General features: G+C 32.9%; 1 protein-coding gene and 1 long non-coding RNA gene across 2 annotated transcripts; one reads left to right on the top strand and one right to left on the bottom strand.

Annotated features, from left to right (window-relative positions):
• Nucleotides 1–141: 141 nt before the first annotated feature.
• On the bottom strand, nucleotides 142–5,174 carry LOC120074766 (uncharacterized). The gene is made up of 4 exons (XM_039028008.2): nucleotides 5,026–5,174; nucleotides 3,404–3,472; nucleotides 1,521–1,616; nucleotides 142–504 (listed from the first exon to the last, which is right to left on the bottom strand). The coding sequence occupies exons 1-4, from the start codon at nucleotides 5,099–5,101 to the stop codon at nucleotides 260–262; spliced, it is 486 nt and encodes a 161-aa protein (XP_038883936.1). The 5' UTR covers nucleotides 5,102–5,174; the 3' UTR covers nucleotides 142–259.
• A 15,742-nt stretch (nucleotides 5,175–20,916) lies between these two features.
• Nucleotides 20,917–23,167, top strand: LOC120074309 (uncharacterized). Its single transcript, XR_005480953.2, has 4 exons — nucleotides 20,917–21,233; nucleotides 21,331–21,393; nucleotides 21,484–21,595; nucleotides 22,620–23,167. It is a non-coding gene; the product is annotated as an uncharacterized LOC120074309 (long non-coding RNA).
• Nucleotides 23,168–23,183: the final 16 nt, after the last annotated feature.

Genomic DNA, 23,183 nt, shown 5'->3' with positions numbered 1-23,183 from the left:
TAGCTTAATTACTTTAACTTAACCACACATAAAAGTTAATAAAATATGTAAAAACATTCTTAAAAAAAGTGGGTGACCAACAAATTAGAAAATTACGAACTGTACTTGGAGCATTGGATCACTCGAGCGACTGAAAAATATGATTAATAAGCACCTCAGAATCCGAAAACATTTGCAAGACAGATTTATCATCGAAAACATGATACATGAAGAAGAGGAAGTATTAATTATTATTGAAGTTGGAAAGATGATATTATAATTAGGAAAGAACCGGCGTAACGAGGACTTTGCCGGAAGAGTCGACCACTAACTTAACACGATCAAACGATAATGGAAGTTCTTGGGTACAAGAATAGCCTGGTGGAATGACCTCAATCTTAACTTCCTCACCCATTTCTTCCTTTATCTTCTTCGTTGCTTCTTCGACTGTCAAACCCACCAATGAAGGTGCTACCTTCAGTTCTTTAGGTCTAATTGGTTGAACTGAATCCCAATTAAATATTCCTGCCACATACACATAAAAAGGTTTTAATTTTAGATTCAGTTTTTATCTGATTCATAAATTTTAAAAAAATTTTACTCTTTCAATTCCATATATAGATTTCTAGATTTATACTTTTAGTTAACCTCAAATTTTCACTAATTACTCACTTTCGTCTTTTAAATTAATTAATACTAAAGTAAAAGTGAGTAATTAGTGAACAATCGAGGTTAAGAGTGTAAGTCTCAAAACTTAAGAACCAAATTAATACAAAACGTAAATTTCAAGGGTAAAATTGTAAACATTTTGAAATCTAGGGATTAAATTGAAACCATACTCAAAACCTAATAATTAAAATTATAATATTTTGAAGCGTGGGGACAAATAAAAACTAGACTAAAAATCTAGGAACGAAAAATGTATCGTTCTTTAGTTTTCAAGCTTGAACTTTGAAACATTATTAAAAAAATAGAAGAAAAAAACTGTTGCAAATATAGACATTAGACTCAAAATATTAGCAGATATAACCTAATATAAAAAATTACAAATATGGTCAAATTTAAATAGTCTATCAATGATAGACTATAAGTAATAAATCATATCACCGGTAAAAGTCTATTAACGAAAAGACTATCGCTAATAGGCTTATCTATATTTGCAATTTTTTTTAAATGATGTTACATACATGGTTATTATTTATAAAAATACTACCAATTGCAATTACCAAAAAAAAAAAGTTAAAGAAAAGTTGAAAATGAAAATAGGTGTTAATAACCTTAATTTTGAAAAAAAAGAAAAAAAAAACTAAATACTTATGGAACGAAACCGAATGTTAAAGAAAAAAAAATTATATAAAATGAAAATCAATATTAATTGGCAAGAAAATAAATGAAAATCAATATTAATAAGAAAGAAAATAACATTTTAGGAGTTTGAACATAAAGCCTCAAAAGTTTAAGCTAAAGAATAAAGATAAATTTAATATTATATCATCTAACGAATAATCAGGAGAGTAAAAAAAAAAGTAAAAATGACTTACTAAGAATGGTTGGTGATGCTGATTTACCAAACTTCTCCTCTTGAGGAGCTTTGGTGTTTTCTGTCATCTTCGGCGATTTTGAAACTATTTCCAAAACTAGAAACAACCAATAAGCAAATTTGTCAATGATTCAGCTATGTATATATAAGGCTGTTTTTAAATGTACAAAAATAAATCAAAATAGATATAAAATATAGAAAAATTTTAGAATTGAAATAATTTCTTTATATATTATTAAAAAGTTATGGGAGAATCAGTTTTGGCCAATACATATTTAAAACAAGTTATATTTTTTTGCTAGTTAATTGATCTATAATTAAACTTTTTAATTTATGGTTCGAATTATTAATAAAAAAAATGAATAAGTGAAATGTACATATTAATTTTGTATGTGTAAAAATCTATAAAAAAAAAGGTTGTTTATTTAAAAAAAAATAGAAATTAAATAAAACTTTTTTTGTTCTAATAATAAAAAGATTTATATGAAACGGAATTTTTATTAAAAAAAAACGAGGAACCAATTTAAAATCCCTTGAAGTTAAAATTTCTAATATTTTTCTCCCATTTAAGGAAGGGAAACAAAAAAAAAAAAGGTGATATATGATTTTAGTTTTTAACCATTTCTCTTTCTTAAAAAAAAAAAAAAGAAAAAAAAAACTTTCAATGGCGAAGTAATATATTGCTAAAGATTATTAACCTTTAGTAACGCACGATAACCTGTAGCAAAACCTTTTAGTAACATTGTTTTAGATTTTGCCATTAATAATTGTTGTTTGTGATATGTTTTTGAACGTGATTCTATAAATTAGATTTAGCGAAAAGTTTTGCTTGTGTTTATTAAAATTTTTTCACTAAAAGTGAATTTGATTAGATCACTCAAGTGATTGAGAATATTAATAAGCATCTCACAATCCAAAAACATTATAATATTTGTCATCGAAAACATCATAAAATACATTATTTGAGCAATGGTTGGATACATGGAGGAAGTATTAATTATTATTGAAGTTAAAAGATGATATTATAATTAGGTTTCAAAATTTATACATTTAATTAATCTTGATTTATCATTAACATCAAAGAGTGAAAGTGAGTATTTAGTAAAAAAAAGTTGAGCTTCAAAAGTACAAATCTCAAAACTGAAGAATCAAATTGATACAAAACTCTAATCTTAAAGGTAAAATTGTAAATATTTTGAAATTTAGTACTAAATTGAAAATATATTCAAAATTTAAGGACTAAAATTATAAAATTTTGAAGTCTAAGGACCAAATGAAAACTATACTCAAAATCTAGGGATAAAAAATATATATATATTTTTTTCTGTTTCTTTATTAAGTATCAAGCTTCAACTTCGAAACATTATTAAAAAGTACGGGAAAAAAGTTAGGAAAGGAAATAGGGGTTAATTAACCTTAATTTAATTTTTTTTTTAATATTTATCAAATGAAACTTAGCGTTAAAAAGATAGATTAACTAATTTAAAATCCCTTCAAGTTAATTTTTTTCTAACTTTTTTTCTGTTCATACAAGTGTCCTTGAGTCATGTGTATACTAGTTTAAATTCAAAATTCCAATTCGCTAATATATTAAATTATTCGTTCAAACGTCTAAGCCATCTCTATTTTCTCTAATGTCAGTAAATTTCATATTATATCATCTAACACTTCCATTCACTTGTGGTTTTAAAATAAATATATGACTCAACAAGTAAAAATTAATATTAATTGAGGAGAAAATTATAATGTTGCAGGAGTTTGAACATAGGACCTCTTAGACCAGATACCATATTAAATTAAATCATCAATTAATTCAAAAATTTAAAATGAGAAGTAGTAAGTCATAAAAAATAATAATAAAAAAAGAAAGTAGAAATGACTTACTAGAAATGGTTGGTGTCTCTTGAGGGACTTTGTCTTTTTCTATCACCCATTTTGAAAGGATCTCCAAAACTAAAAACAACCCATAATCAAATATAAAGCAAAGGTGTCAATAATTCGGTTATATATAAAGTTACGGAGAATCTATTGGAATAAATGGTATGTGACCATTTGTTAAAGATTGTATACTTTCAATTTCGATCATTAAGAGATGCATCTTTTCAATAAATAACCAAATTAAATAAGGGACATGACTATTCGAATGATCATGAATTAGTCTATAAATATGACATTTCTTCAAATTGATTTTTCATATTTTTCATAAACATTTTCTTCCTTAAAAAAATTCTTTGTTGAAGTTCAGTATATTAATAAAGTATAGTTTGTTGATCTTATCATTATGGTGCTACTTCGATAGAAAATGTAATCCGTTTTATCTTCGAGCACCATTAATCTCTAAATTTAAACACTAAAAGTGAGTAAATTTTTCTTACACAACTTAAATTCTTTTATTGTAAACGAATTATGGTTCTATGTAATCTGATTCATCTAACCGAATCACTATTCATTTGAACCCAAAACCCGAAACAAAGCATTTGATCAAAGCAATTGATCAGGTCATCACACACACATATATAGCCATTGCACTAACTGTATAAAAACTTTGAAAAAGTTTGACAATTTAGAGAGAAATTCTTAGTTTTGGCCTATACATATTTAAAATAAATTAAATTTCTAGTTAATTGAACTATAATTAAACTTTTTAATTTTTGGTTCTAATTATTAATAAAAATATTTATAATAAACTTTCTAAAATGTACATATTTATTTTGCACATGTAAAAGTTTATAAAAAAAAAAGTTATCTATTTAAAAAACAAATAGAAATAAACATTTTTTTATTCTAATAATAAAAAGATTTATAAGAAACCCAACGTTTAAAAAAATTGGTGTTTTTAAATATAGAAAAATGAACTAAAATATTTATAAATATAACAAAAATTATTGTCTATTTGTGACAAATCACATTAGACCGTGATAGACTATGTGTCTATTAGTGTCCGGATAAACACAAATAATAGTTTATTGTGATCTATCACAGATACACGATATATTTTGTTATTATTTATAAATATACCACAAATTTATCATTTAAAATATTTTCCTTAACAAATATGAGGAACCAATTTAAAATCCCTTTCAAGTTAAAATTTTCTAACAAATCTTTTTTTCATTCAAGTGTCCATGAGTCTTGAGTGTACTAGTTTAAATTCAAAACTCCATATTTGATATATCATATTAAATTATTAGTTCGACATTACCACAAACATAACAAAAATTTCTAAGATCAAATTTAACATTTAAGTATTTACATATCTTTTTTTTTTTAAAGATTAATATATATATATATATATATATACATATATTTAAAGAATACTATATTCTAAAACAAAATGGTTATTGGAAAGGAAATAACATTACAAGGGTTTTAACACAAGATGACTTTCTAGATAATCTGTTGTGATACCACGTTAAATCATACATTGATTCAAAAGTATGAGGACCTAAAAAAAGCGGCAAGAATTAAGGAAAATCCAAAACAAAATAAAAATAAAAATGACTTACTAGAAAGGGTTGGTGTTGCTGATTCACCAAGCTGCTGCTCTTGAGGGGCTTTGTTCTTTTGGTCATGTTCAACCATTTTGAAAGGATTATCAAAACTAAGAACAACCAATAAACCAAATATGAAGCAAAAGTGTGAATAATTAAGCTATATATATATAGAAGGCAAAGTTATGGGAGAATCACTATTCATTTGAACCCAAAATCCAAAACAAAGCGTTTGATCAAAGCAATTGCTTAGGTCATCCCAATATATGTATATATATATATATAACAAAGCGTTTGATCAAAGCAATTGATTAGCTCATCTCAATAATGTATATACATAAAATATACACACAAATACTTTGGAAATTGAGTTCAACTATTTTGAGAGTTGGTCAATACATATTAAAAATAAGTTAAATTGCTAGTTAGTTGATTAATTTTTATAATAATAAAAAGATTTACAAGAAACTTTATAAAGTATACATATTTATTTTGTATACATATAATTTTTTTTCTTTATTTAAAAAACATATAGAAATAAACCTTTTTTTTTTGTTAGTTAAAGTAAATAATAGTTTAGAATTTTAACATTTTCTATATTTTTTAATATTTATATTTCCTTATAATAATTGAAATATATACTAAAGTTTCTTTAAATAAGTTCAAAATTATTTTTTTAGTATGAATTTTGAATCTCCTAACAAAACTAGATAGGTCAATACATCATATCCCCTTTCAAAATATTTCATTTATATGTAGTTGATGAAAAACATATCGTAATTGTAGGCAAGTTTAGAAATTACCAAACCCTAGCATTTTTAGTATAACTAATGGAATATAAAGACATGAACTTCTCAGTTACTGTTTAATTATGTTCATTTTGACCCTACTGTTCAATTATACTCATTTTGACCCTACTGTTCAATAAGTGAGATAAGCAAATTCATTTATTCTAAAAAATAATTAATAGATACTTTTGCTCGGCCATTATGAAGATTTGGAATTATGATTCCAGAGATTCTTCTTAGTTAAAAGTGTCTACCACCTTGTTGTCTCTTTGGATGGTTATAAAGAGATTTCCTCCTCCTCTAATGACCAACTTCTTCGAGTGTGGAAGAAGCTTTGGAAAGTGAAATGTCCTTCCTAGAGCGAAACACTATATTTGGTGAATCTTTCAAGATGTCATCCCGACCAAAGTTAATATTATTAAAAAATGAATTACTACTAACTCAATTGTGTTTGTTTTGCAGGAAACACTTAGAGACTTCCTCTCATGTCTTCTGAACTTGTAAGCTCTCTAGAAGCATTTGGCTTTATTATCTTTCTAATCTCGAACCTATTTACTGATTTTAAGGAAGATTAACCATTGACAACTTTCTAGGAATGGATTGTTGATAAGCTGATGAATTTTGATAGAGTCAAGGCTATTACCATCATGTGGATCATCTAGAGCTATTGAAACACTATCAACATTAGTATGGCTGATGCATCTTTGAAGAAACTCCACAAAAGGTTAAAACTTTATATTGATGAGGGGACTAATTTGCCCTCCATTCCTTTATAGGTCGATCAGGTGGAGCGACAAACTAGTCATGCTTCGTTGTCCCCTCAGGGCGAACAAGTGAAGAATGAATCCTCTTGGAATGCTATGAAGTTATATAGCGCTGCTGGGTGGGTGGTCTGTAACTCCTTTGGAGCTATTATTTGTGTCGGGTTTTGGTAGATCTCATAGAAGTGGTCGATCAAGTTGTTAGTGAAGAAATTGAATTCCTTAGTGAAATTGTGTGAACGCAGTGGCAGTGTTTAATCATTTTCAAAAAACTTAAAACTAGAGAAATTAAATATAACATAGAATAAATAGATCTAACTTAAGCATGCTTTTAAGAGAAAGAGAAGAGATTAGGAGAAACTTACCCTTGAAAACTATCTTCTTAGCTTTTCCTTTTCGCGTCATGGAACAACACAATTTAGGTCTCCCTCACACTCAACATACTGTAAGTTCTTTCCATGAACACAATCGATGACAAATAGAGACAACACCAAAAGGACTTCCTTTCTATTCTCAGGACAAGGAACACAATTGTGGGATCTTTTGTGTTTTTAGGAAAGAGAAAAGAATTATGCAGAGAGTTTTTTTAGAAAAACTTAAGAGAGAGTTGTTGAGAGCTTTGTGTATTCTCTTTTATAACTCTTACCGAATAATACATTGAAGAACAACAAATACCAAAATTGTATTTGAGAGGGATAACTTCCCCTCACTAAATATATATAATTAATTAATCTTATTAATTATTTATAAAATTGAATAATTAATTAATTTTATTAATTAATTATGAACTTAATTAAATATCACATATTTAATTAAACATGCATTTAAGTCATATTCAAATGCATAACTATCTCATAACTTATAGTTTTAATATGAATCTCATTCATAATTTTAGCATATAGTTTTTATATGAATCCTATTCATATATAAATAGTATTTGGATCTTATTCAAACATATTACTCTCATATATTATATAGTATTAATTATAAATCATATTTAAATTAATTATATATTATAATATATCAATATACATTATATTAATTTGAATTGAATCTTATTCAAATATTTATCTCTCTTATATATAGTATTAATTATAAATCATATTTATAATTAACTATATATTATAATATATTAATATACATTATATTTTATATTAATCATATTAATATTAAATTTTCTTTAAACAATTTGAACAATTCAAATTATTCAAAAAAACATTTATTCTTTGTTTTATCCTTAGTGAGTTAGCGATGGAAACTAATGGACCTACAGATTAAAAGCTTCAATGATGCAAGATTAATTAATTAAATTTTTAATTAATTAATCAACATTCATTAATTGTTGATCACTCTACTAAAGATTCACAGTTGCCTTCTTTGCACTGTAAATATATTTCTGTTTTCACGGACAAAACCAATCAACAGTAATTATGCCTTCACAAATTGCCCATAACTACAACTGGGTCAAATTACTATTTTACCTTTTAATTACATCTAACTCCTTAAGTACCACTAATCCCTCTAATGAACAATTAGTTATAGTCCAACTATAAACTAGGTCTCTCGTTGACTAGTGAGAAGGTGAGACACTTCATTATTCAAGACGCTAAATCAGCCCTTAAGGTCGAGTCACCTATGGTCATCCTATTGAAATGTTAATCTCTTCAAGTAACGACACTATAAGAGAAATTAGTCATTTCATGATCTGGTCTTATACAAACTCTTTGTATAAGATACCTCCACTCACATGTTTCCACATGAACAATTAAGATCACATCGTTTGTAACACTTTACAATTTGTAACAATTACAAAGTGGGTTGCATCCGTAGTTTCACCATGATAAGACACCTAACCTTTACCCATATAATATAGATCATTTAGGTTATTACTTAAACATGATCTTGTATGCCAACCACATACAAGTTTAAGTTACATAAAATAACCTCGGATCTTAGTTTATTGGATTGAGTTAATGCACAAATAAAATAATTCTTATTTTATTAATAACAATTTGTTTATAAAAATTTATAAACTACGAGGACAATGAGATTTAGGACACCAATCCCAACAATTTCCAATTTGTCCTAAAGCTAATGGGTGTAGAATACAAAGTACATTACAAATAAAGTACACAATACAATAAACTAGGGTATGCACTATACCCAGTAACATCTCTCACTTGCCCTAAACAATGTGATGCATATCTCGTAGACTTAGACATTTTAGATGACCCTCGAACACTTTAGCCGTGAGAGCCTTTGTAAGCGAATTAGTGACATTATATTTTGAAGCAATCTTCATGACTATCACGTCACCTCTTTGCACAATCTCCCGAATCAAGTGATATTTCCTTTCAATGTGTTTACCTCTCTTATGACTCTTGGGTCTATTTGAATTTTCCACAGCACAACTATTATCACAATAATGTGTCATAGGCAAAGACATGTTCCGAACAACTTCCAAATCAGTCATGAACTTCCTTAGCCAAACAGCTTCCTTAGTAGCTTTACAAGCAGCTACATATTCAACTTTTATTGTGGAGTTTATGATGCATACTTGTTTGATGTTTTGCCACACTATAGCTTCTCTATTAAGAGTGAACACTGATTCTAATGTAGATTTCCTAGAATCCTTATTAGTCTGAAAATCACGTCTGTGTATCTTGTAAGAAAAAATTCCTTAGCCTCATACACAAGCACATAGTCCCTCGTTCTCCGTAGATACACTAGGATTATTTTGACCATTTTCTAATGATCTAATCCTAAATTGGATTAATATCTACTGAAAATCTCTACTGCATAGTGTTAGGAAAATGATTCTTGAAATTCTTTATTAACGTGACAGTAGGTACAATCTTCTAGAAAAGAAATTAAACGATGAACAACTTCTTTATTAAACGATAAGAATCAAACAAGACTAATGGTTACGTACAGTTGATACTCGATTGCTTACCAAACGCTAAATGATCGTTTAGTTCTACACGATCTCTCAGTGTTACTAAATGATCGCTTGCAAAATACTCCGCGATCATTCACAAACTCCTACACGAACGCATACAATCTATTACACGACCGCTTACCAATATCTATACGATCGCCTACCAAATGCTACATGATTTCTGAGCTTTACTATACGATCGCCTAGTGGAAGTAGACGATGAGCGGCACACTACGATGGCTTCTCCACGACAGCGTCTTCCGAACTCCCCCTCTCGAGAGTTCCTCTCCCTCACTTTTAATACTTAGAATTCACCCCCTCCCTTCTGTTTTCTTCCTTCTTTTAAACCTCAACTTCTCCCAACAACCTTGACAATAACTCTTAACAGATTCAACTGCCGACTTCCCCTTTTCTCTTTTATTCTTTTTGTTTTGATATTGCCACATAATTGGAATTCTATTATTACCCCCGCCCTCCACTTTTACCTTGTCCTCAAGGTAAAGCTCTGTTTGTTCAGCTAACTCTTTGCCATTCTTCTTCATTTTCTCTTGAGTCATCCTCCAATGCTTTCGAAGCACTCGAAGAGCCCCATCCTATATCTTCATCGTACATTTTAGACTAACGCCGACCTCTGTCCGACTTGGATTCTCTTGCAAAGTAATCTTTCATCCCTCACGAACAAATGATATTGTTAGGCTTTGCCAATCGACTTCTGTTTTTCCTAAAGAGTGTAGCCATTGCATCCCTAAAATTACATCAACACCTTCCAACTTCAGTGGAATGAAACTGCCACACATTCTCTAATCTGCCAGTATCATTTCCACATTTTGGCATACGCTCTTGCCTCGTAGAGCAAGTCTCAATCCCAAAACTATTCCATAACTGGTCGTGGTTGTGATGTTCAACTACAAACGATTCACTAAACCCTCTTATATGAAGTTATGTGTCGATCCACAGTCTATCAATACCACTACCAATTCTCCTTCGATATCCCCTATAATCTTCATTGTTCGTGGATTTGTCAATCCCACAACTGAGTTCACCGCCAGTTCAGTAACAGATGAGATTTCCTTACTCAGTGTCAGCATACGCAATTCTAACGTCGTTTCTCTTGCTTCGTCTTCCTCATGCAACTCTCACTCCTCTCCGGACGCCTGCACCATCAGCAATCTCAATTTTCTCAACTCTTGCCCTTTGCACCGATGTCCAACAGTGTATTTTTCATCGCACCAGAAACAGAGCCCTTTTTCTCTCTTTGACTGAAATTCGCCATCTGTTAATCTTTTCACCGGAATTTCTCTTCGGTTATCATTACTCGATGTTTCTCACAAGGTAATGGTCCTCATCGGAAATGACTCTCCGGTTTCTCCCCCTCTTTCGAATCATTTTTGCTTACTAATTTACTCACATTGTCAGCATTGGATTTTGAAGCGTTCGAATTATGGAACTTACCCTCATATGACCGCGCTCGTCTGGCTTCGACCCGTGCATTTCTCTATCTTCAATATGTTATGCTAGCGACATCATTTGCACTAACCCGGTGGGTTCTTAGCATTCAACTTTCGTCTTTATCCTTGGCGCCAAACCATTCATGAATGTCTCCTCAAGAACCTCGTTTGGCAAATGCGGCAATGGCGCAACTAACTTATCGAACAGATTTCGATATGCCTCCACCATTATTTCTTGTTTAATAGCCAGGAATCTTCCACAGATCGATCCCTCTCTTAAAGATCGGAATCGCACCAGTATCCTTTTCATTAAATCTTCCCAGTCCTTGAATATTTCTCTACCCTCCTTCGACCGGTACCAATTTAATGTTGCTCCATCGAAACTCACAACTGTTATGTTCATCTTCTCAGTTTCAGTCAACTTATGAATTTGAAAATAGCAGTCTGCTCTGAATAACCATGCGTTTGGATCACTTTCGCTAAATACCGACATTTTGATTTTCTTGAATTGGCTTCGGTTGCAAATCAGATCTTCTCCGGTGGCTTTCCCCGAACTATTTGCTTCGCACCCATTATGGGTATTCGATCTTTCTACCTCCTCTATCACTTTTGCCTTTCCCTTGGTCAGTTCCATAACATACGAAAAGAGCATCTGTTGATGCTTCTCTGCTTGCAATCCCAAATTCTCTATGTTCTTCTCCAATGATGCCAAATTCTCCTCTATGGTCAGCAATTTCTATATTTCGACTTTGAATTCAGAGATCTCTTGTTCTAGTAATTCCAGTTTCTCTTCAAAACATCTCTAAATCATGTTTGCCCAGATGGTTGCTCTGATACCAGTTTGTTAGGAAACTGATTCTTGAAATTCTTTATTAACGTGACAGTAGGTACAATCTTCCAGAAAAGTAATTAAACGATGAACAACTTCTATATTAAACGATAAGAATCAAACAAGACTAATGGTTGCGTACAGTTGATACATGATCGCTTACCAAATGCTAAATGATCGTTTACAAGTTCTACACGATTGCTCAGTGTTACTAAACGATCGCTTACAAAATACTCCGCGATCGTTCACAAATTCCTACACGAACGCATACAATCTATTACACGATCGCTTACCAAAATCTATACGATCACCTACCTTTTGCTATACGATCGCCTACCAAATGCTACACGATCGTTGAACTTTACTACACGATCGCCTAGTGGAAATAGACGATGAGCGGCACACAGCGATGGCTTCTCCACAACACCGTCTTCCGAACTCCCGCTCTTGAAAGCTCATCTCCCTCACTTCTGATACTCAGAATTCACCCCCTCCCTTATGTTTCCTTCCTTCTTTTTAAACCTCAACTTCTCCCAACAACCTTGATAATAACTCTTAACCGATTCAACCGCCGACTTGTCCTTTTCTCTTTTATTCTTTTTGTTTTGATATTGCCACATAATTGGAGTCTTATCACATAGCAAATGTCAGACCTCGTACACATCATGACATACATAAGGCTATCCACAACCGATGCATAGGGAATTTGTCTGATTTTCTTAACTTGTTAAGCAATCTTAGGATATTGTTCCTTAGACAATATAATTACGTGCCTGAAAGGTAATACCCCTCTTGGAATTGTGCATCAAATATCTGACAAGCATCTTGTCAATATACAATGCCTGAGATAAAACAAGTGTTTTCTTCTTACGATCCTTAATAATCTGAATACTTAGAACAAACTGTGCCTCACCCAAGTATTTCCTTTGGAATTGGGCGGCTAGTCATTTCTTTACATCTGTTAATAAGCCTACATCATTCCCAATGAGTAGGATATCATCCACATACAACACTAAGAAAGTTACTAAACTGTTGATTATCTTCTTGTAGTCACAAGGTTCATCAACATTCTGGTCAAAGCCATAAGACTTGATCGCAATATCAAATCTTATATTCCATGATCGAGATGCATGTTTCAACTCATAAATGCACTGATTAAGCTTGCAAATCTTTTGGTCTTTACCTTATTCAATGAATCCCTCTGGTAGTTGAATGAACTCTTATTCAAGAGTACCTACGAGCGGAAGCAGATCTTTTCATTTCATTGTAACAAAATTACCACATATACATTCAAAACATACTAATATGAATTCATAATGCTAAAGAGATCAAGAGATCATACCAAATGAAGATTTATTCTTCACAGCGAGTCTAAAACCCAACTGTCTACCTCGAACAATCACCACTCGGACAGAAGAAAATGGAGATGACACCACCACTTAGAGCCCCCAGTATTCTTAGAGTGAGAATCCAAAGTGTGGGCTTTGTTCGGATTTCGTAGAGGGAAATAGGAAGAGAGATCGTACACAACGATCAAGCAAGTGGGAGATGAGGTCGTCTATCGCACAAACAAGATGCTTGATCATTTAGGTGAAGTATATGATCGTGTAGGAAAAAGTAAGTGATTGTCTAAACGATCGTGTAGGAAAGAGTAAGCGATCGTCTAAACGATCGTGTAGGAAAAGGTTGAGCGATCGTCTAAACAATCATGTAGGAAAAAATTAAACGATCGTCTATACGATCGTTTAGTAAATATCGGGAGCTAAACGATCGCTTAGAAAAAGGTAAACGATCGTTTAGTTAATAACGCGCAAAGGTGTAATTGATAAGCGATCGCTTAGCAATATCATATATGTAAGCGATTGTGCAGGCAATATATAAATTAATATCATATATTAATTATAATATTTTCCTCTACTAGATATAAATCATATTTATATTCAATTTCCTCCAAATTAATGTATCTCATACATAAAGTTAATTATATCATATTTAATTAACTCGTTCAACTATATCATATATAATCGAACTCCCTTTTGTCAATTTGAACATTTCAAACTGACCCAAAAACTGACTCTCAACTTGTATCCAAGCTACCAAGGGGACCTAATAGACCTATAGCTCGAAGCTCCAACGGTACGTGAATAGCTGACTAAACTCTTTAGTCACGATATCCCCCATCCGTTAACTGTCAGGCATTCCACTAAAGACCGACAGTTGAACTCTTCTTACCATAAATATATTTCTATGCCCATTGTGTTGGGGTTTATGCCATAAAGTCTCATGTCCAGTAGTTTGTAAACAACTTTGTACGAACACTTGTGATGTATAATATAAATGATATTTACTTCACTACTTGACTTTGCACATTTAGATTTTACCACAAAGCAATAAACTTAATATCACTGGTTATCTGTATGTAACTTAAGCATGTATGTGATGACATACAAGTGGATCATGTCTTGAGTGATAACCAAAATGGTTTGTAGTATATGGATATAGGAGGGAAACCTTATCCTTGTAATGCTATGGATGCGGCCCACTTTGTGGAATGGTCACAAATGTTGTGACTTGTCACAGATGGTCTGATCCTGATCATTCGTGTAGGGGACATGCGAGCGGGGGCGTCCTATACAAAGAGTTTGTGTAAGACCTGACTACGAAGTGTTAACGTCTCATTATATAACACCGTTCATAACTAAGACTTCACTTCACTAGGATGACCATAGGTAACATAACCTCAATCCTGAGTGAATTGGGAACTCCTGCCATTGAAGGCGATCATTTGATTTGCATGGGTGCGAGTGGCTAGAACGTCGACTCAAACCTACCATTTTGGGGATTCGTCTGATTTGGGAGCTGGGAACTCAGCTACACAAGATGGAATTCACTCCTTCCCCGAGGTAGGGGTAAGTAGATAGATAGCTCCCTTAAGGGCTGATTGCAAGGCTTGAACGATGTGGCACCTTCTCATGGGCCGAGAGGTGTTCACACATAGTAGGACTATGTTGTATTGTTCATTAGAGGGATCAGTGGTACTTAAGGAGGAAGATGTAATTACAGGGGCAAAACGGTAAATTGGCCTGCTGTAATTACGAGTATTTGTGAAGGGTCATCGTATTGATGATTGGTTATATCCAATGGACATAGAAATATATCTATGGCAAGAAGAGTTCAACTGTCAAACTTTAGTGGGATCTTTGGCAGTTAACAGATGGTGGATATCGTGACTAAAGAGTTTAGTTAGCTATTCATGTACCGTTAGAGCTTCGAGCCATAGGTCCATAAGGTCCCCTTGATAGCTTGGATACAAGTTAAGAGTCAGTTTTTGGGCCAATTTGCAATGTTCAAATTGACAAGAGGGAGTTTGATTATATATGATATAATTGAACGAGTTAATTAAATATGATATAATTAACTTTATGCATGAGATACATTAATTTGGAGGAAATTGGATATAAATATGATTTATATCTAATAGAGGAAAAATATGATATTAATTTATAAGTTATGAATGTGATAAGATCACATTCATTGGATGGTTATAAAGGAAATGGGAAGGTGTCTCTTCTGTTCTAAATAACGGATGAGTGCATAAATAGCAGACGGTGTGTTGATCTCGGCGTGCGCAGATATTGTGAAAAATATAGTGTCATCGTTTAGAAAATCAGTGCCTATACGATAGTGACTCCACGATCACTTACATATACGATATTACTAAGCGATCGCATACCGATTACACCGTTGCATGCTATTATCTAAACGATCATTTACCTTTTTCCTAAGCGATCATTTAGCTCCTGATATTTACTAAACGATCGTATAGACGATTGCTTAGTTTTTCCTATGCGATAGTTTTGGATAATCGCTCACCCTTTTCTTACACGATCATTTGGACAATCGTTTACCTTTTCCTACACGGTCGTTTAGACGATCGCTTACTTTTATTACACAATCATATACTTCACCTAAACGATCAAGCATATTGTCTATGCGATAGACGATCGCATCTCCCACTTGCTTGATTGTTGTGTACGGTCACTCTTCCTCCTTTCCTCTACCAAATCCGAACAAAGTCCACACTTTGGATTCTCACTCCAAGAATACTGAGGGCTCTAAGTGGTGTTGTCTTCTCCGTTTTCTTCTGTCTAAGTGGTGACTGTTCGAGGTAAACGGTTGGGCTTCAGACTCGTTGTGAAGAAGAAATCTTCATCTGGTATGATTTCTTGATCCCTTTAACATTATGAAAGTATGTTTGAATGTATATGCAGTAATTCTGTCACAATGAATTAGGAAAAATCCGCTTCCGCTCGTAGGTACTCTTGAATAAAAGTTCCTTCACATTGGATATAACCAATCATCAGTATGATGACTCTTCACAGATGCTCGTAATTACAGTCGGCCAATTTACCTTTTTTCCCCTGTAATTACATCTTCCTCCTTAAGTACCACTGATCCCTCTAATGAACAATACAACGTAGTCCTACTATGTGTGAACACCTCTCAGACCATAAGAAGGTCCGTGGCACCACATCGTTCAAGCCCCGGGATCAGCTCTTAAGAGAGCAATCTATCTATTTACCCCTACTTTGGGGAAGGAGTGAACTTCATCTTGTGAAACTGAGTTCCCAGCTCCCAAATCAGACGAATCCCCAAAATGGTAGGTTTGAGTCGGCGCTCTGTCCACTCGCATCCATGCAAATCAAAGAACCACCCTCAATGGCAGAAGTTCCTAACTCACTCAGGATTGAGATCATGTTACCTATGGTCATCCTAGTGAAGTGAAGTCTCAGTCATGAACGGAGTTATATGACAAGACATTAGCACTTCAAGGTCAGGTCTTATACAAACTCTTTGTATAGGACGCCTCTGCTCGCATCTACTACACGAATGATCAGGATCAGACCATCTGTGACAAGTCACAACATTTGTAACAATTCCACAAAGCGGGCCGCATCCGTAGTGTTACCAGGATAAGGTTTCCCTCCTATATCCATATACTACAGACTATTTTAGTTGTCACTTAAGACATGATCCACTTGTATGTCACTTCATACATGCTTAAGTTACATAAAGACAACCAGGGATATTAAGTTTATTGGTTTGTGGTAAAATAAAAAACATCTAAATGTGAAAAATCAAGAAGTGAAGTAAATATCATATATATTATACATCACAAGTGTTCGTACAAAGTTGTTTATAAACTACCGAACACGAGACTTTAGGGCACAAACCCCAACAATAGTTTCACGTAAATTTTATCTTCATGCTTACAATTCAAAAAGGCAGTATTGATATCCATTTTCATATCTTATAGTCATAATATATGGCAATAGACAAGAGAATCCAGATAGACTTAAGCATGACAACAGGTAAGAAAGTTTCTTCATAGTCCAGTCCCTCAACCTGGGTATAACCCTTTGTCACCAGTCTAGACCTTAAAGGTTTATATTTTACCCTTTACACCCTTTTTCTTCTTGTAAATACATTGCAACCTTTAATTTTACCCCATCAGGTTAATCTATAAGATCCTAGATAGAATTGAAGTACATTGACTTCATTTTTAGATTCATGGCTATAATCCACTCATCTTTGTCGACATCTTCCATTGCTTGCTCGTAAGTCAATGGATCGTCAACCCCATCATCAAATATGATGTCTTGGACTTCTGCTAAACCCATATAGCAAATAGTTGGGCTCATAAACCTCCCACTACGTCGAGGCATTCTCAATTCTTGAGATGGATGTGCTTTACTAGATGAACCAACATCAACAACTCTTGTTGATGTACCAGTCTCTTCAACAACTCTTGTTGAGGTTTCAATAGTTTCATTGGAAATTTCACTTAACACTATTTTGCTTCATGGTTTATGGTCCCTCATGTGGTCTTTTTCCAAAAAGGTAGCATTTTTGTTGATACAAATACTTTATTCTCTTTAAGATCGAAGAAGTATTCATATCTCGTTTCCTTGGGATGGCATACAAATAGATACACTTTTGAACGAGGTTCCAACTTCTTTAAATTTGTCATTAGTACGTGAGTCAGACATCCCCAAATTCTGAAGTGGTGTAAACTATCTTTACGACCTCTCCAAAGCTCAAAAGTGTTTCAGAAACACTCTTTGATGGAACATTATTCAAAATGTAACATGCAATCTCCATTGCATATTCCCAGTTGAGCATAGCTCATCATAGACCAAACTATGTCCAACAAGGTTCTATTTCTCCTTTCTGATATATCATTTTGTTGATGTATACCAGGTGCTGAAAGTTGGGACATTATTCCATGTTCTTTCGTATAGTCCTGGAATCTCAAGTTCATATACTCTCCACTGTGATCAGATCGAAATGTTTTTATCTTTTTACCTAATAAGTTTTCAACTTCAGTCTTATACTCATTTAACTTTTCAAGAGCTTCAGACTTATGTTACATTAGGTAAATATACCCGTACCTTGAATAATCATCTATGAAAGAGATGAAATATGTGTACCCTCCTCTTGCTTTTGTTAAAAATGTCATAAAACTCGCAGTTTATAAATATTAAATATATTTTATTCACAATAAAAGTATTATTGAGATTTCTTTTAATAAAAGTATTATTGAATTGCATTCATTTTTATATCCAATAAACTAGACCATGGCTATAACATGAATATTTAAACTTTATGTAGAGACATAAAAGAGGATCAAGTTTAGTATATAGCCAAAAAGGTATATAAATATATGGATAGGGTTGGGTACTTTATCCTGGGGACACTATGGATGCAACCTGCTTTGTATATTGATACAAACGATGTGATCCCAAATTCGTTCATATGGAGACATGTGAGTAGGAGCATTCTATGCAAAGGATGTTTGCATAAGATCAGACCACAAGATAGTCACTTGTCTTTATAACGACCATTTATTGTCTAAACTGACTACTTCAATTCGATGACCTAAGGTAACACGATCTTAATCCTGAGCTAACTACGAACTCCTGTGTATTCAGGATTATCCTTTAATTTGCATGCACTGAGAGTGGCTCAACATCATTGCTCAATAAGCCTCCCATTTTAGGGGTAAGACCGGATAGATAGTTGGGGACATAGTCCTACAAGATGAAATTCACTCCTACCTATTTTTGGATTAACAAATAGGTTGTTCCCTTCAATACTGATTCCTGGTCTTGAACAAAGGGGCCTCGCCCTCTCATATCTGAGAGGGATTCAGTTTATTAGGTAGGACTATAAACTAGTTGTTCATTAGAGGATCAATGGAGACTTAAGGAGCAAGATGTATTATAGGGGCAAAATAGTAATTTTGACCTAGTTATAAATACGAACGACCTGTGAATGATCGACTTACTGATTATGGTTAAATCAAGTGGAGAGAGATATATCTACAGTAAGGAAAGTGCAACTACTAAGTTATAGTGGTATGTCTCGGTAATTAATGAATATTGATTAATTCGGTTTAAAAAATTTAGCCAATTAATCCCAAATCGTTGGAGCTCATAATTTTTAAGTCCATTAGGTCGCTCTACTAGCTCATAAAAGAATTAAACCTTAGAATAACGTGTTGAGAGAATTTGAAATGTTCAAATACGGTTTAGGGTTTGGATTATTATATCTAATATAATTAAATGTTTAATTTACCAATTAAACGGAATAAAAAAGTTGAAAATATTTAAATTTAATTTAAATATCAAGTACATGAATAGTGATTCATGTATGGATTGGGTGTTTTATTAATTTAATATTTGATATTAAATTAATTAATTAAATTTTATTTAAAATAAAGTATTTTAAATAAAATTAGAATTTGAAAATTCACAACTCAAATTTTAAATTTTTATTTTAATTTTTTTAAAACTGAAATTAATTTAAAAGGAAAATTTTTAAATTTTGGAAAGTGGATTTTTTCAACTTTTCCAAGTTTTCTACACCTTATCCACTCAATTGAGTTGAAGATTGAGCGTCAATCTCCATTACCCACTAATTTGCATGTTAATGTTGAATAAATAGAGATCAATTTGACTGGAATTAGGGGATGCAATCTGAAATTAAAAATGTGAAAATTGTTTGGTTTTCTCTTTTCATCGAACTCCCAAATCACACCAAATTCCCTTTCAATTTGAGTTCCACTACTCAATCTAAGGCCTGACTACTTAAGGATTGTTGAAGAAATTCATGCAGATTAGACACAATTTGGAGGAATCTACAAAGGTTGTATACTAGAAACCTATTTTTGTTTTCTCCTTGAATATGCATGATTTTCCTCTAAAATTGATGTAGTTAGAGTGCTTAGATCCTTAATTACTTTCGCATGTTGAATGTCAACTCCATCAGCTTTTACATTTTTCAGACCACAAAGATCTAAATGTATAAGCTCCACGGGCTCTTTGACTTTATAACCCTTTTCAGTAAAAGGTTGTTTTGTCATTTTATCTTCAAGGCATGCCTCACATAATGGTAAAAAGTTTTATTCTAAACCATTTAGAAGTGAACTCTTAACAAATCTCTCAATCCTATTGAGATTAATGTGACCTATCCGTAGATGCAAAAGGCGAGTATTTTGTTCAGGAGAAATTCTCTGTCTTTTAACTGTTGTTGCCATTCTGAACATTTCAGTATTTAAGACAACCTTTGTAACTAACGACCTTGCTATATACAAGTTATTTTCTATTGAAGCAAAATATGACATCCAAAATTTAACAGGTAATTTTAATTTAATTATCTTGAGTTATTTGGGTGATAATTTCAATAGTGGAGCTAAAATTGAAATATCGGGTTAAGATAATTTAATTGAATTTATCCGTGGAAAATGTTTGAAGATTTTATTTTAATTTTGGATTTTATCGAAGGTTGGTTAGTTATCTGAAAATTTGGATTTAATTCAATCATTAAAATTTGAATTTAAATGGAAGGATTTAAGAGTTTTTAGTTTGGAGATTTTGGTGGAATTATTTCAATTGGTATTTTGTAGATGAAAAAGGGATTTTATTTTTTTTATTTTTTTTATTTTTTAAGTACATAAACATTTATATAGGTATCAGGGTTTCAATAGAAGGAAAATAAAAAAATAAAAAAATATGTATATTTTATTATGAAACTCGATTAGCGTGCAAGAAAAGAAAAAAAACAAAGGAATTTGTCTTCTTCTCCTCCTTTGTTTTAGCCGTGGGGAATCCAGCCACCGCTGTCCACGATCCACGATCGCCGCGCCTACAGAGACCCAACCGCCGGCCTAAGCTCCGCCTGGTCATCCTTCCGTGTACGCCGCCAGTTTTCGGGTTTGCCGTTGGAGTTGCAGCAGCTCATCACGCGTCCGCCGTGGAACTTCTTAGTCCGTTCTCGCGTCGTCCACCGTCGCAGTAGCCTATCCTCATGTCGTCCGCCCCCCCTGTAGCCACCGGTCATTGGTCTCGTCCTCCACCGCTGTCGTTCGCTGTCAGTTGCCGTAATCTTGAGATTTGGGTAAGATTTTGGGGTTTTGTTAATCTTCGTCGATGGTCTTGAATACCCATTCAATTTTAGCTTGGGTTTTTCCTTACCCATAACTTTTGGATAATAGATTTGGAAATTGAAGGTTACTAAGCCGCTATCAGCAATATCAAAAGTGTTTTTGCACGTTTTGGTGAGTGTGTAAAGCTTTGAAACCCATTGTTTTAAATATGGTTTGTTGAAATTTTTGGATTCTAACCCTTGTTATGGAAATTTTACCTAGATTGGGAGATTTGTTTGGGAGCTTTGAAGCGATTTTTGGGAGTAAACTACACTTTGGGTAGTGAAAACTAGAATGGAGGTTGGTTTGTTAAAGTTTGGGGCTTAAAATTAAGGTAAGCAATCTCGTTACCGGAGCCACTCTTGATAGCATAATTTAATAGATTTATCTAAATGATATTGAGAAGCAAGATATATGACTAGAACTATTTTATGAGCATGATGTTTAAAGTATGTTACTGATATGACTATGATTAAAGTATGTTACTGATATGACTATGATTAAGGTATGTTACTGATAGGACTATGATTTAGTTATGTATTACTAATATGATTGTGTGTGGGACTTTAAGACATGTACTATGATTTATGATGTGGAATTTTCTGAAAGCATGATATGTCAATAGATAAGAGTGACGATTTACTTTCCTAACACTTTTATGCTACCAAAAGCCAACGAGTTTCCTACTATGTTACCGGAAGCCTACAGGTTTCCTACTATGTTACCGGAATCCGTCGGATTTCCTACTATGTTATTGGAAGCCTACAGATTTTCTACTATGTTATTGGAGGCCTATAAATTTTCTACTATAAATTGACAGGTTTTCTACTACGTTACCGGGTACTGATGGGTGGCCTACTATATTTGTGAGCCTTTGGGCCACTAGATGTGTGTTAGGTTAAGTTAAATCACTTACTAGTTGGCCATCCAGGATTTAGTTAATTGGATGCCACTACAACAAATACTTTCCATAACATATAATTATAGCTTTTGGCAAAAAAATGTTATAAAAATTTTACCAAAGAAAAGGTGCGGGTCACCAAAATTAAAAAACAAAACACGGGATAATATTGTCATTGTTGCGTGCATAATAATATAATACAGAAAAAAAAGTCCCTCCCTCTAGCTTCATTCTTCTCAATCGTGTTCTCTTTTTGTTGCCCTAATCTCCACTTCCTCATTTCAAGCAGAAGCAGGTTTCCTCAAGCCATTCTTCCCTTTCACATTTTCAAATCTTTACACTTTCTCTCTCCTCATTCGTGTACTTCGTCCCTCAATTTTCTCCTTCATTATTTCTCTCCATCGTCTTTGTGCATTCTCTCCACTCATCTTTTCTTTCTTTTTTTTCGTTCGTTTAGCAATTCCACCATTCGAATGGTAGTTAAGAACCTCGTCGTTCGAACAACCGCATCATTCAAGCACTCCATTCGAGAAGCTCAATCGTTCGAGCAGAATCTGGGCAATGTGTCTAGAATCTGTATGTGAAATCCATAAATCAAAATCAGCACATATATAACCGAAGTAGAGAAGCCAAATCAGGGCAACCGCGAACTCGATTGAGTAGATCTTGAGTGGAACTAGGTAGATCTACATGAACTCTAGGCGGTCCAAAAGACGGACGGACCTGGGTTCACGACTGGCGGCAGATCTATAGCAGGGGGTGGCGGCTTGAGTTTGCCACACAAAGGTCAGTAAATTTTTCTTACACAATTTCAAAATCTCTTTTATTCAAAGTATTCTCTATTTTTTTTTTTTTTTATGCAATCTGAATCACATTTAAATTTTAATGTCCTATTCTGGATGTGAGCAAAAGTAGAGTTGTATAATGTTTGGATGATAAGAAGATTTATAGGCATTATATAATTGGAATGGTTAATTTCTTCTTTAAGAAAAAAAAAAAAAAAAAAAAAAATTGATTTTGT

Source organism: Benincasa hispida, chromosome 3, assembly GCF_027475165.1.
Source record: "Benincasa hispida cultivar pf3 chromosome 3, pf3_genome.v1.1, whole genome shotgun sequence".
In the NCBI taxonomy this organism is placed as follows: domain Eukaryota; kingdom Viridiplantae; phylum Streptophyta; class Magnoliopsida; order Cucurbitales; family Cucurbitaceae; genus Benincasa; species Benincasa hispida.
This window is presented reverse-complemented; position numbering and strand designations above follow the sequence as displayed.

Coding starts and splice junctions, on each gene's coding strand:
- LOC120074766 (XM_039028008.2), bottom strand. CDS start 5,101: ATGGTTGAACATGACCAAAAGAACAAAGCCCCTCAAGAGCAGCAGCTT. Junction 3,473..5,025: donor AGCAACACCAACCCTTTCTA/GTAAGTCATTTT, acceptor GGTTGTTTTTAG/TTTTGGAGATCCTTTCAAAA. Junction 505..1,520: donor AGCATCACCAACCATTCTTA/GTAAGTCATTTT, acceptor TGTATGTGGCAG/GAATATTTAATTGGGATTCA.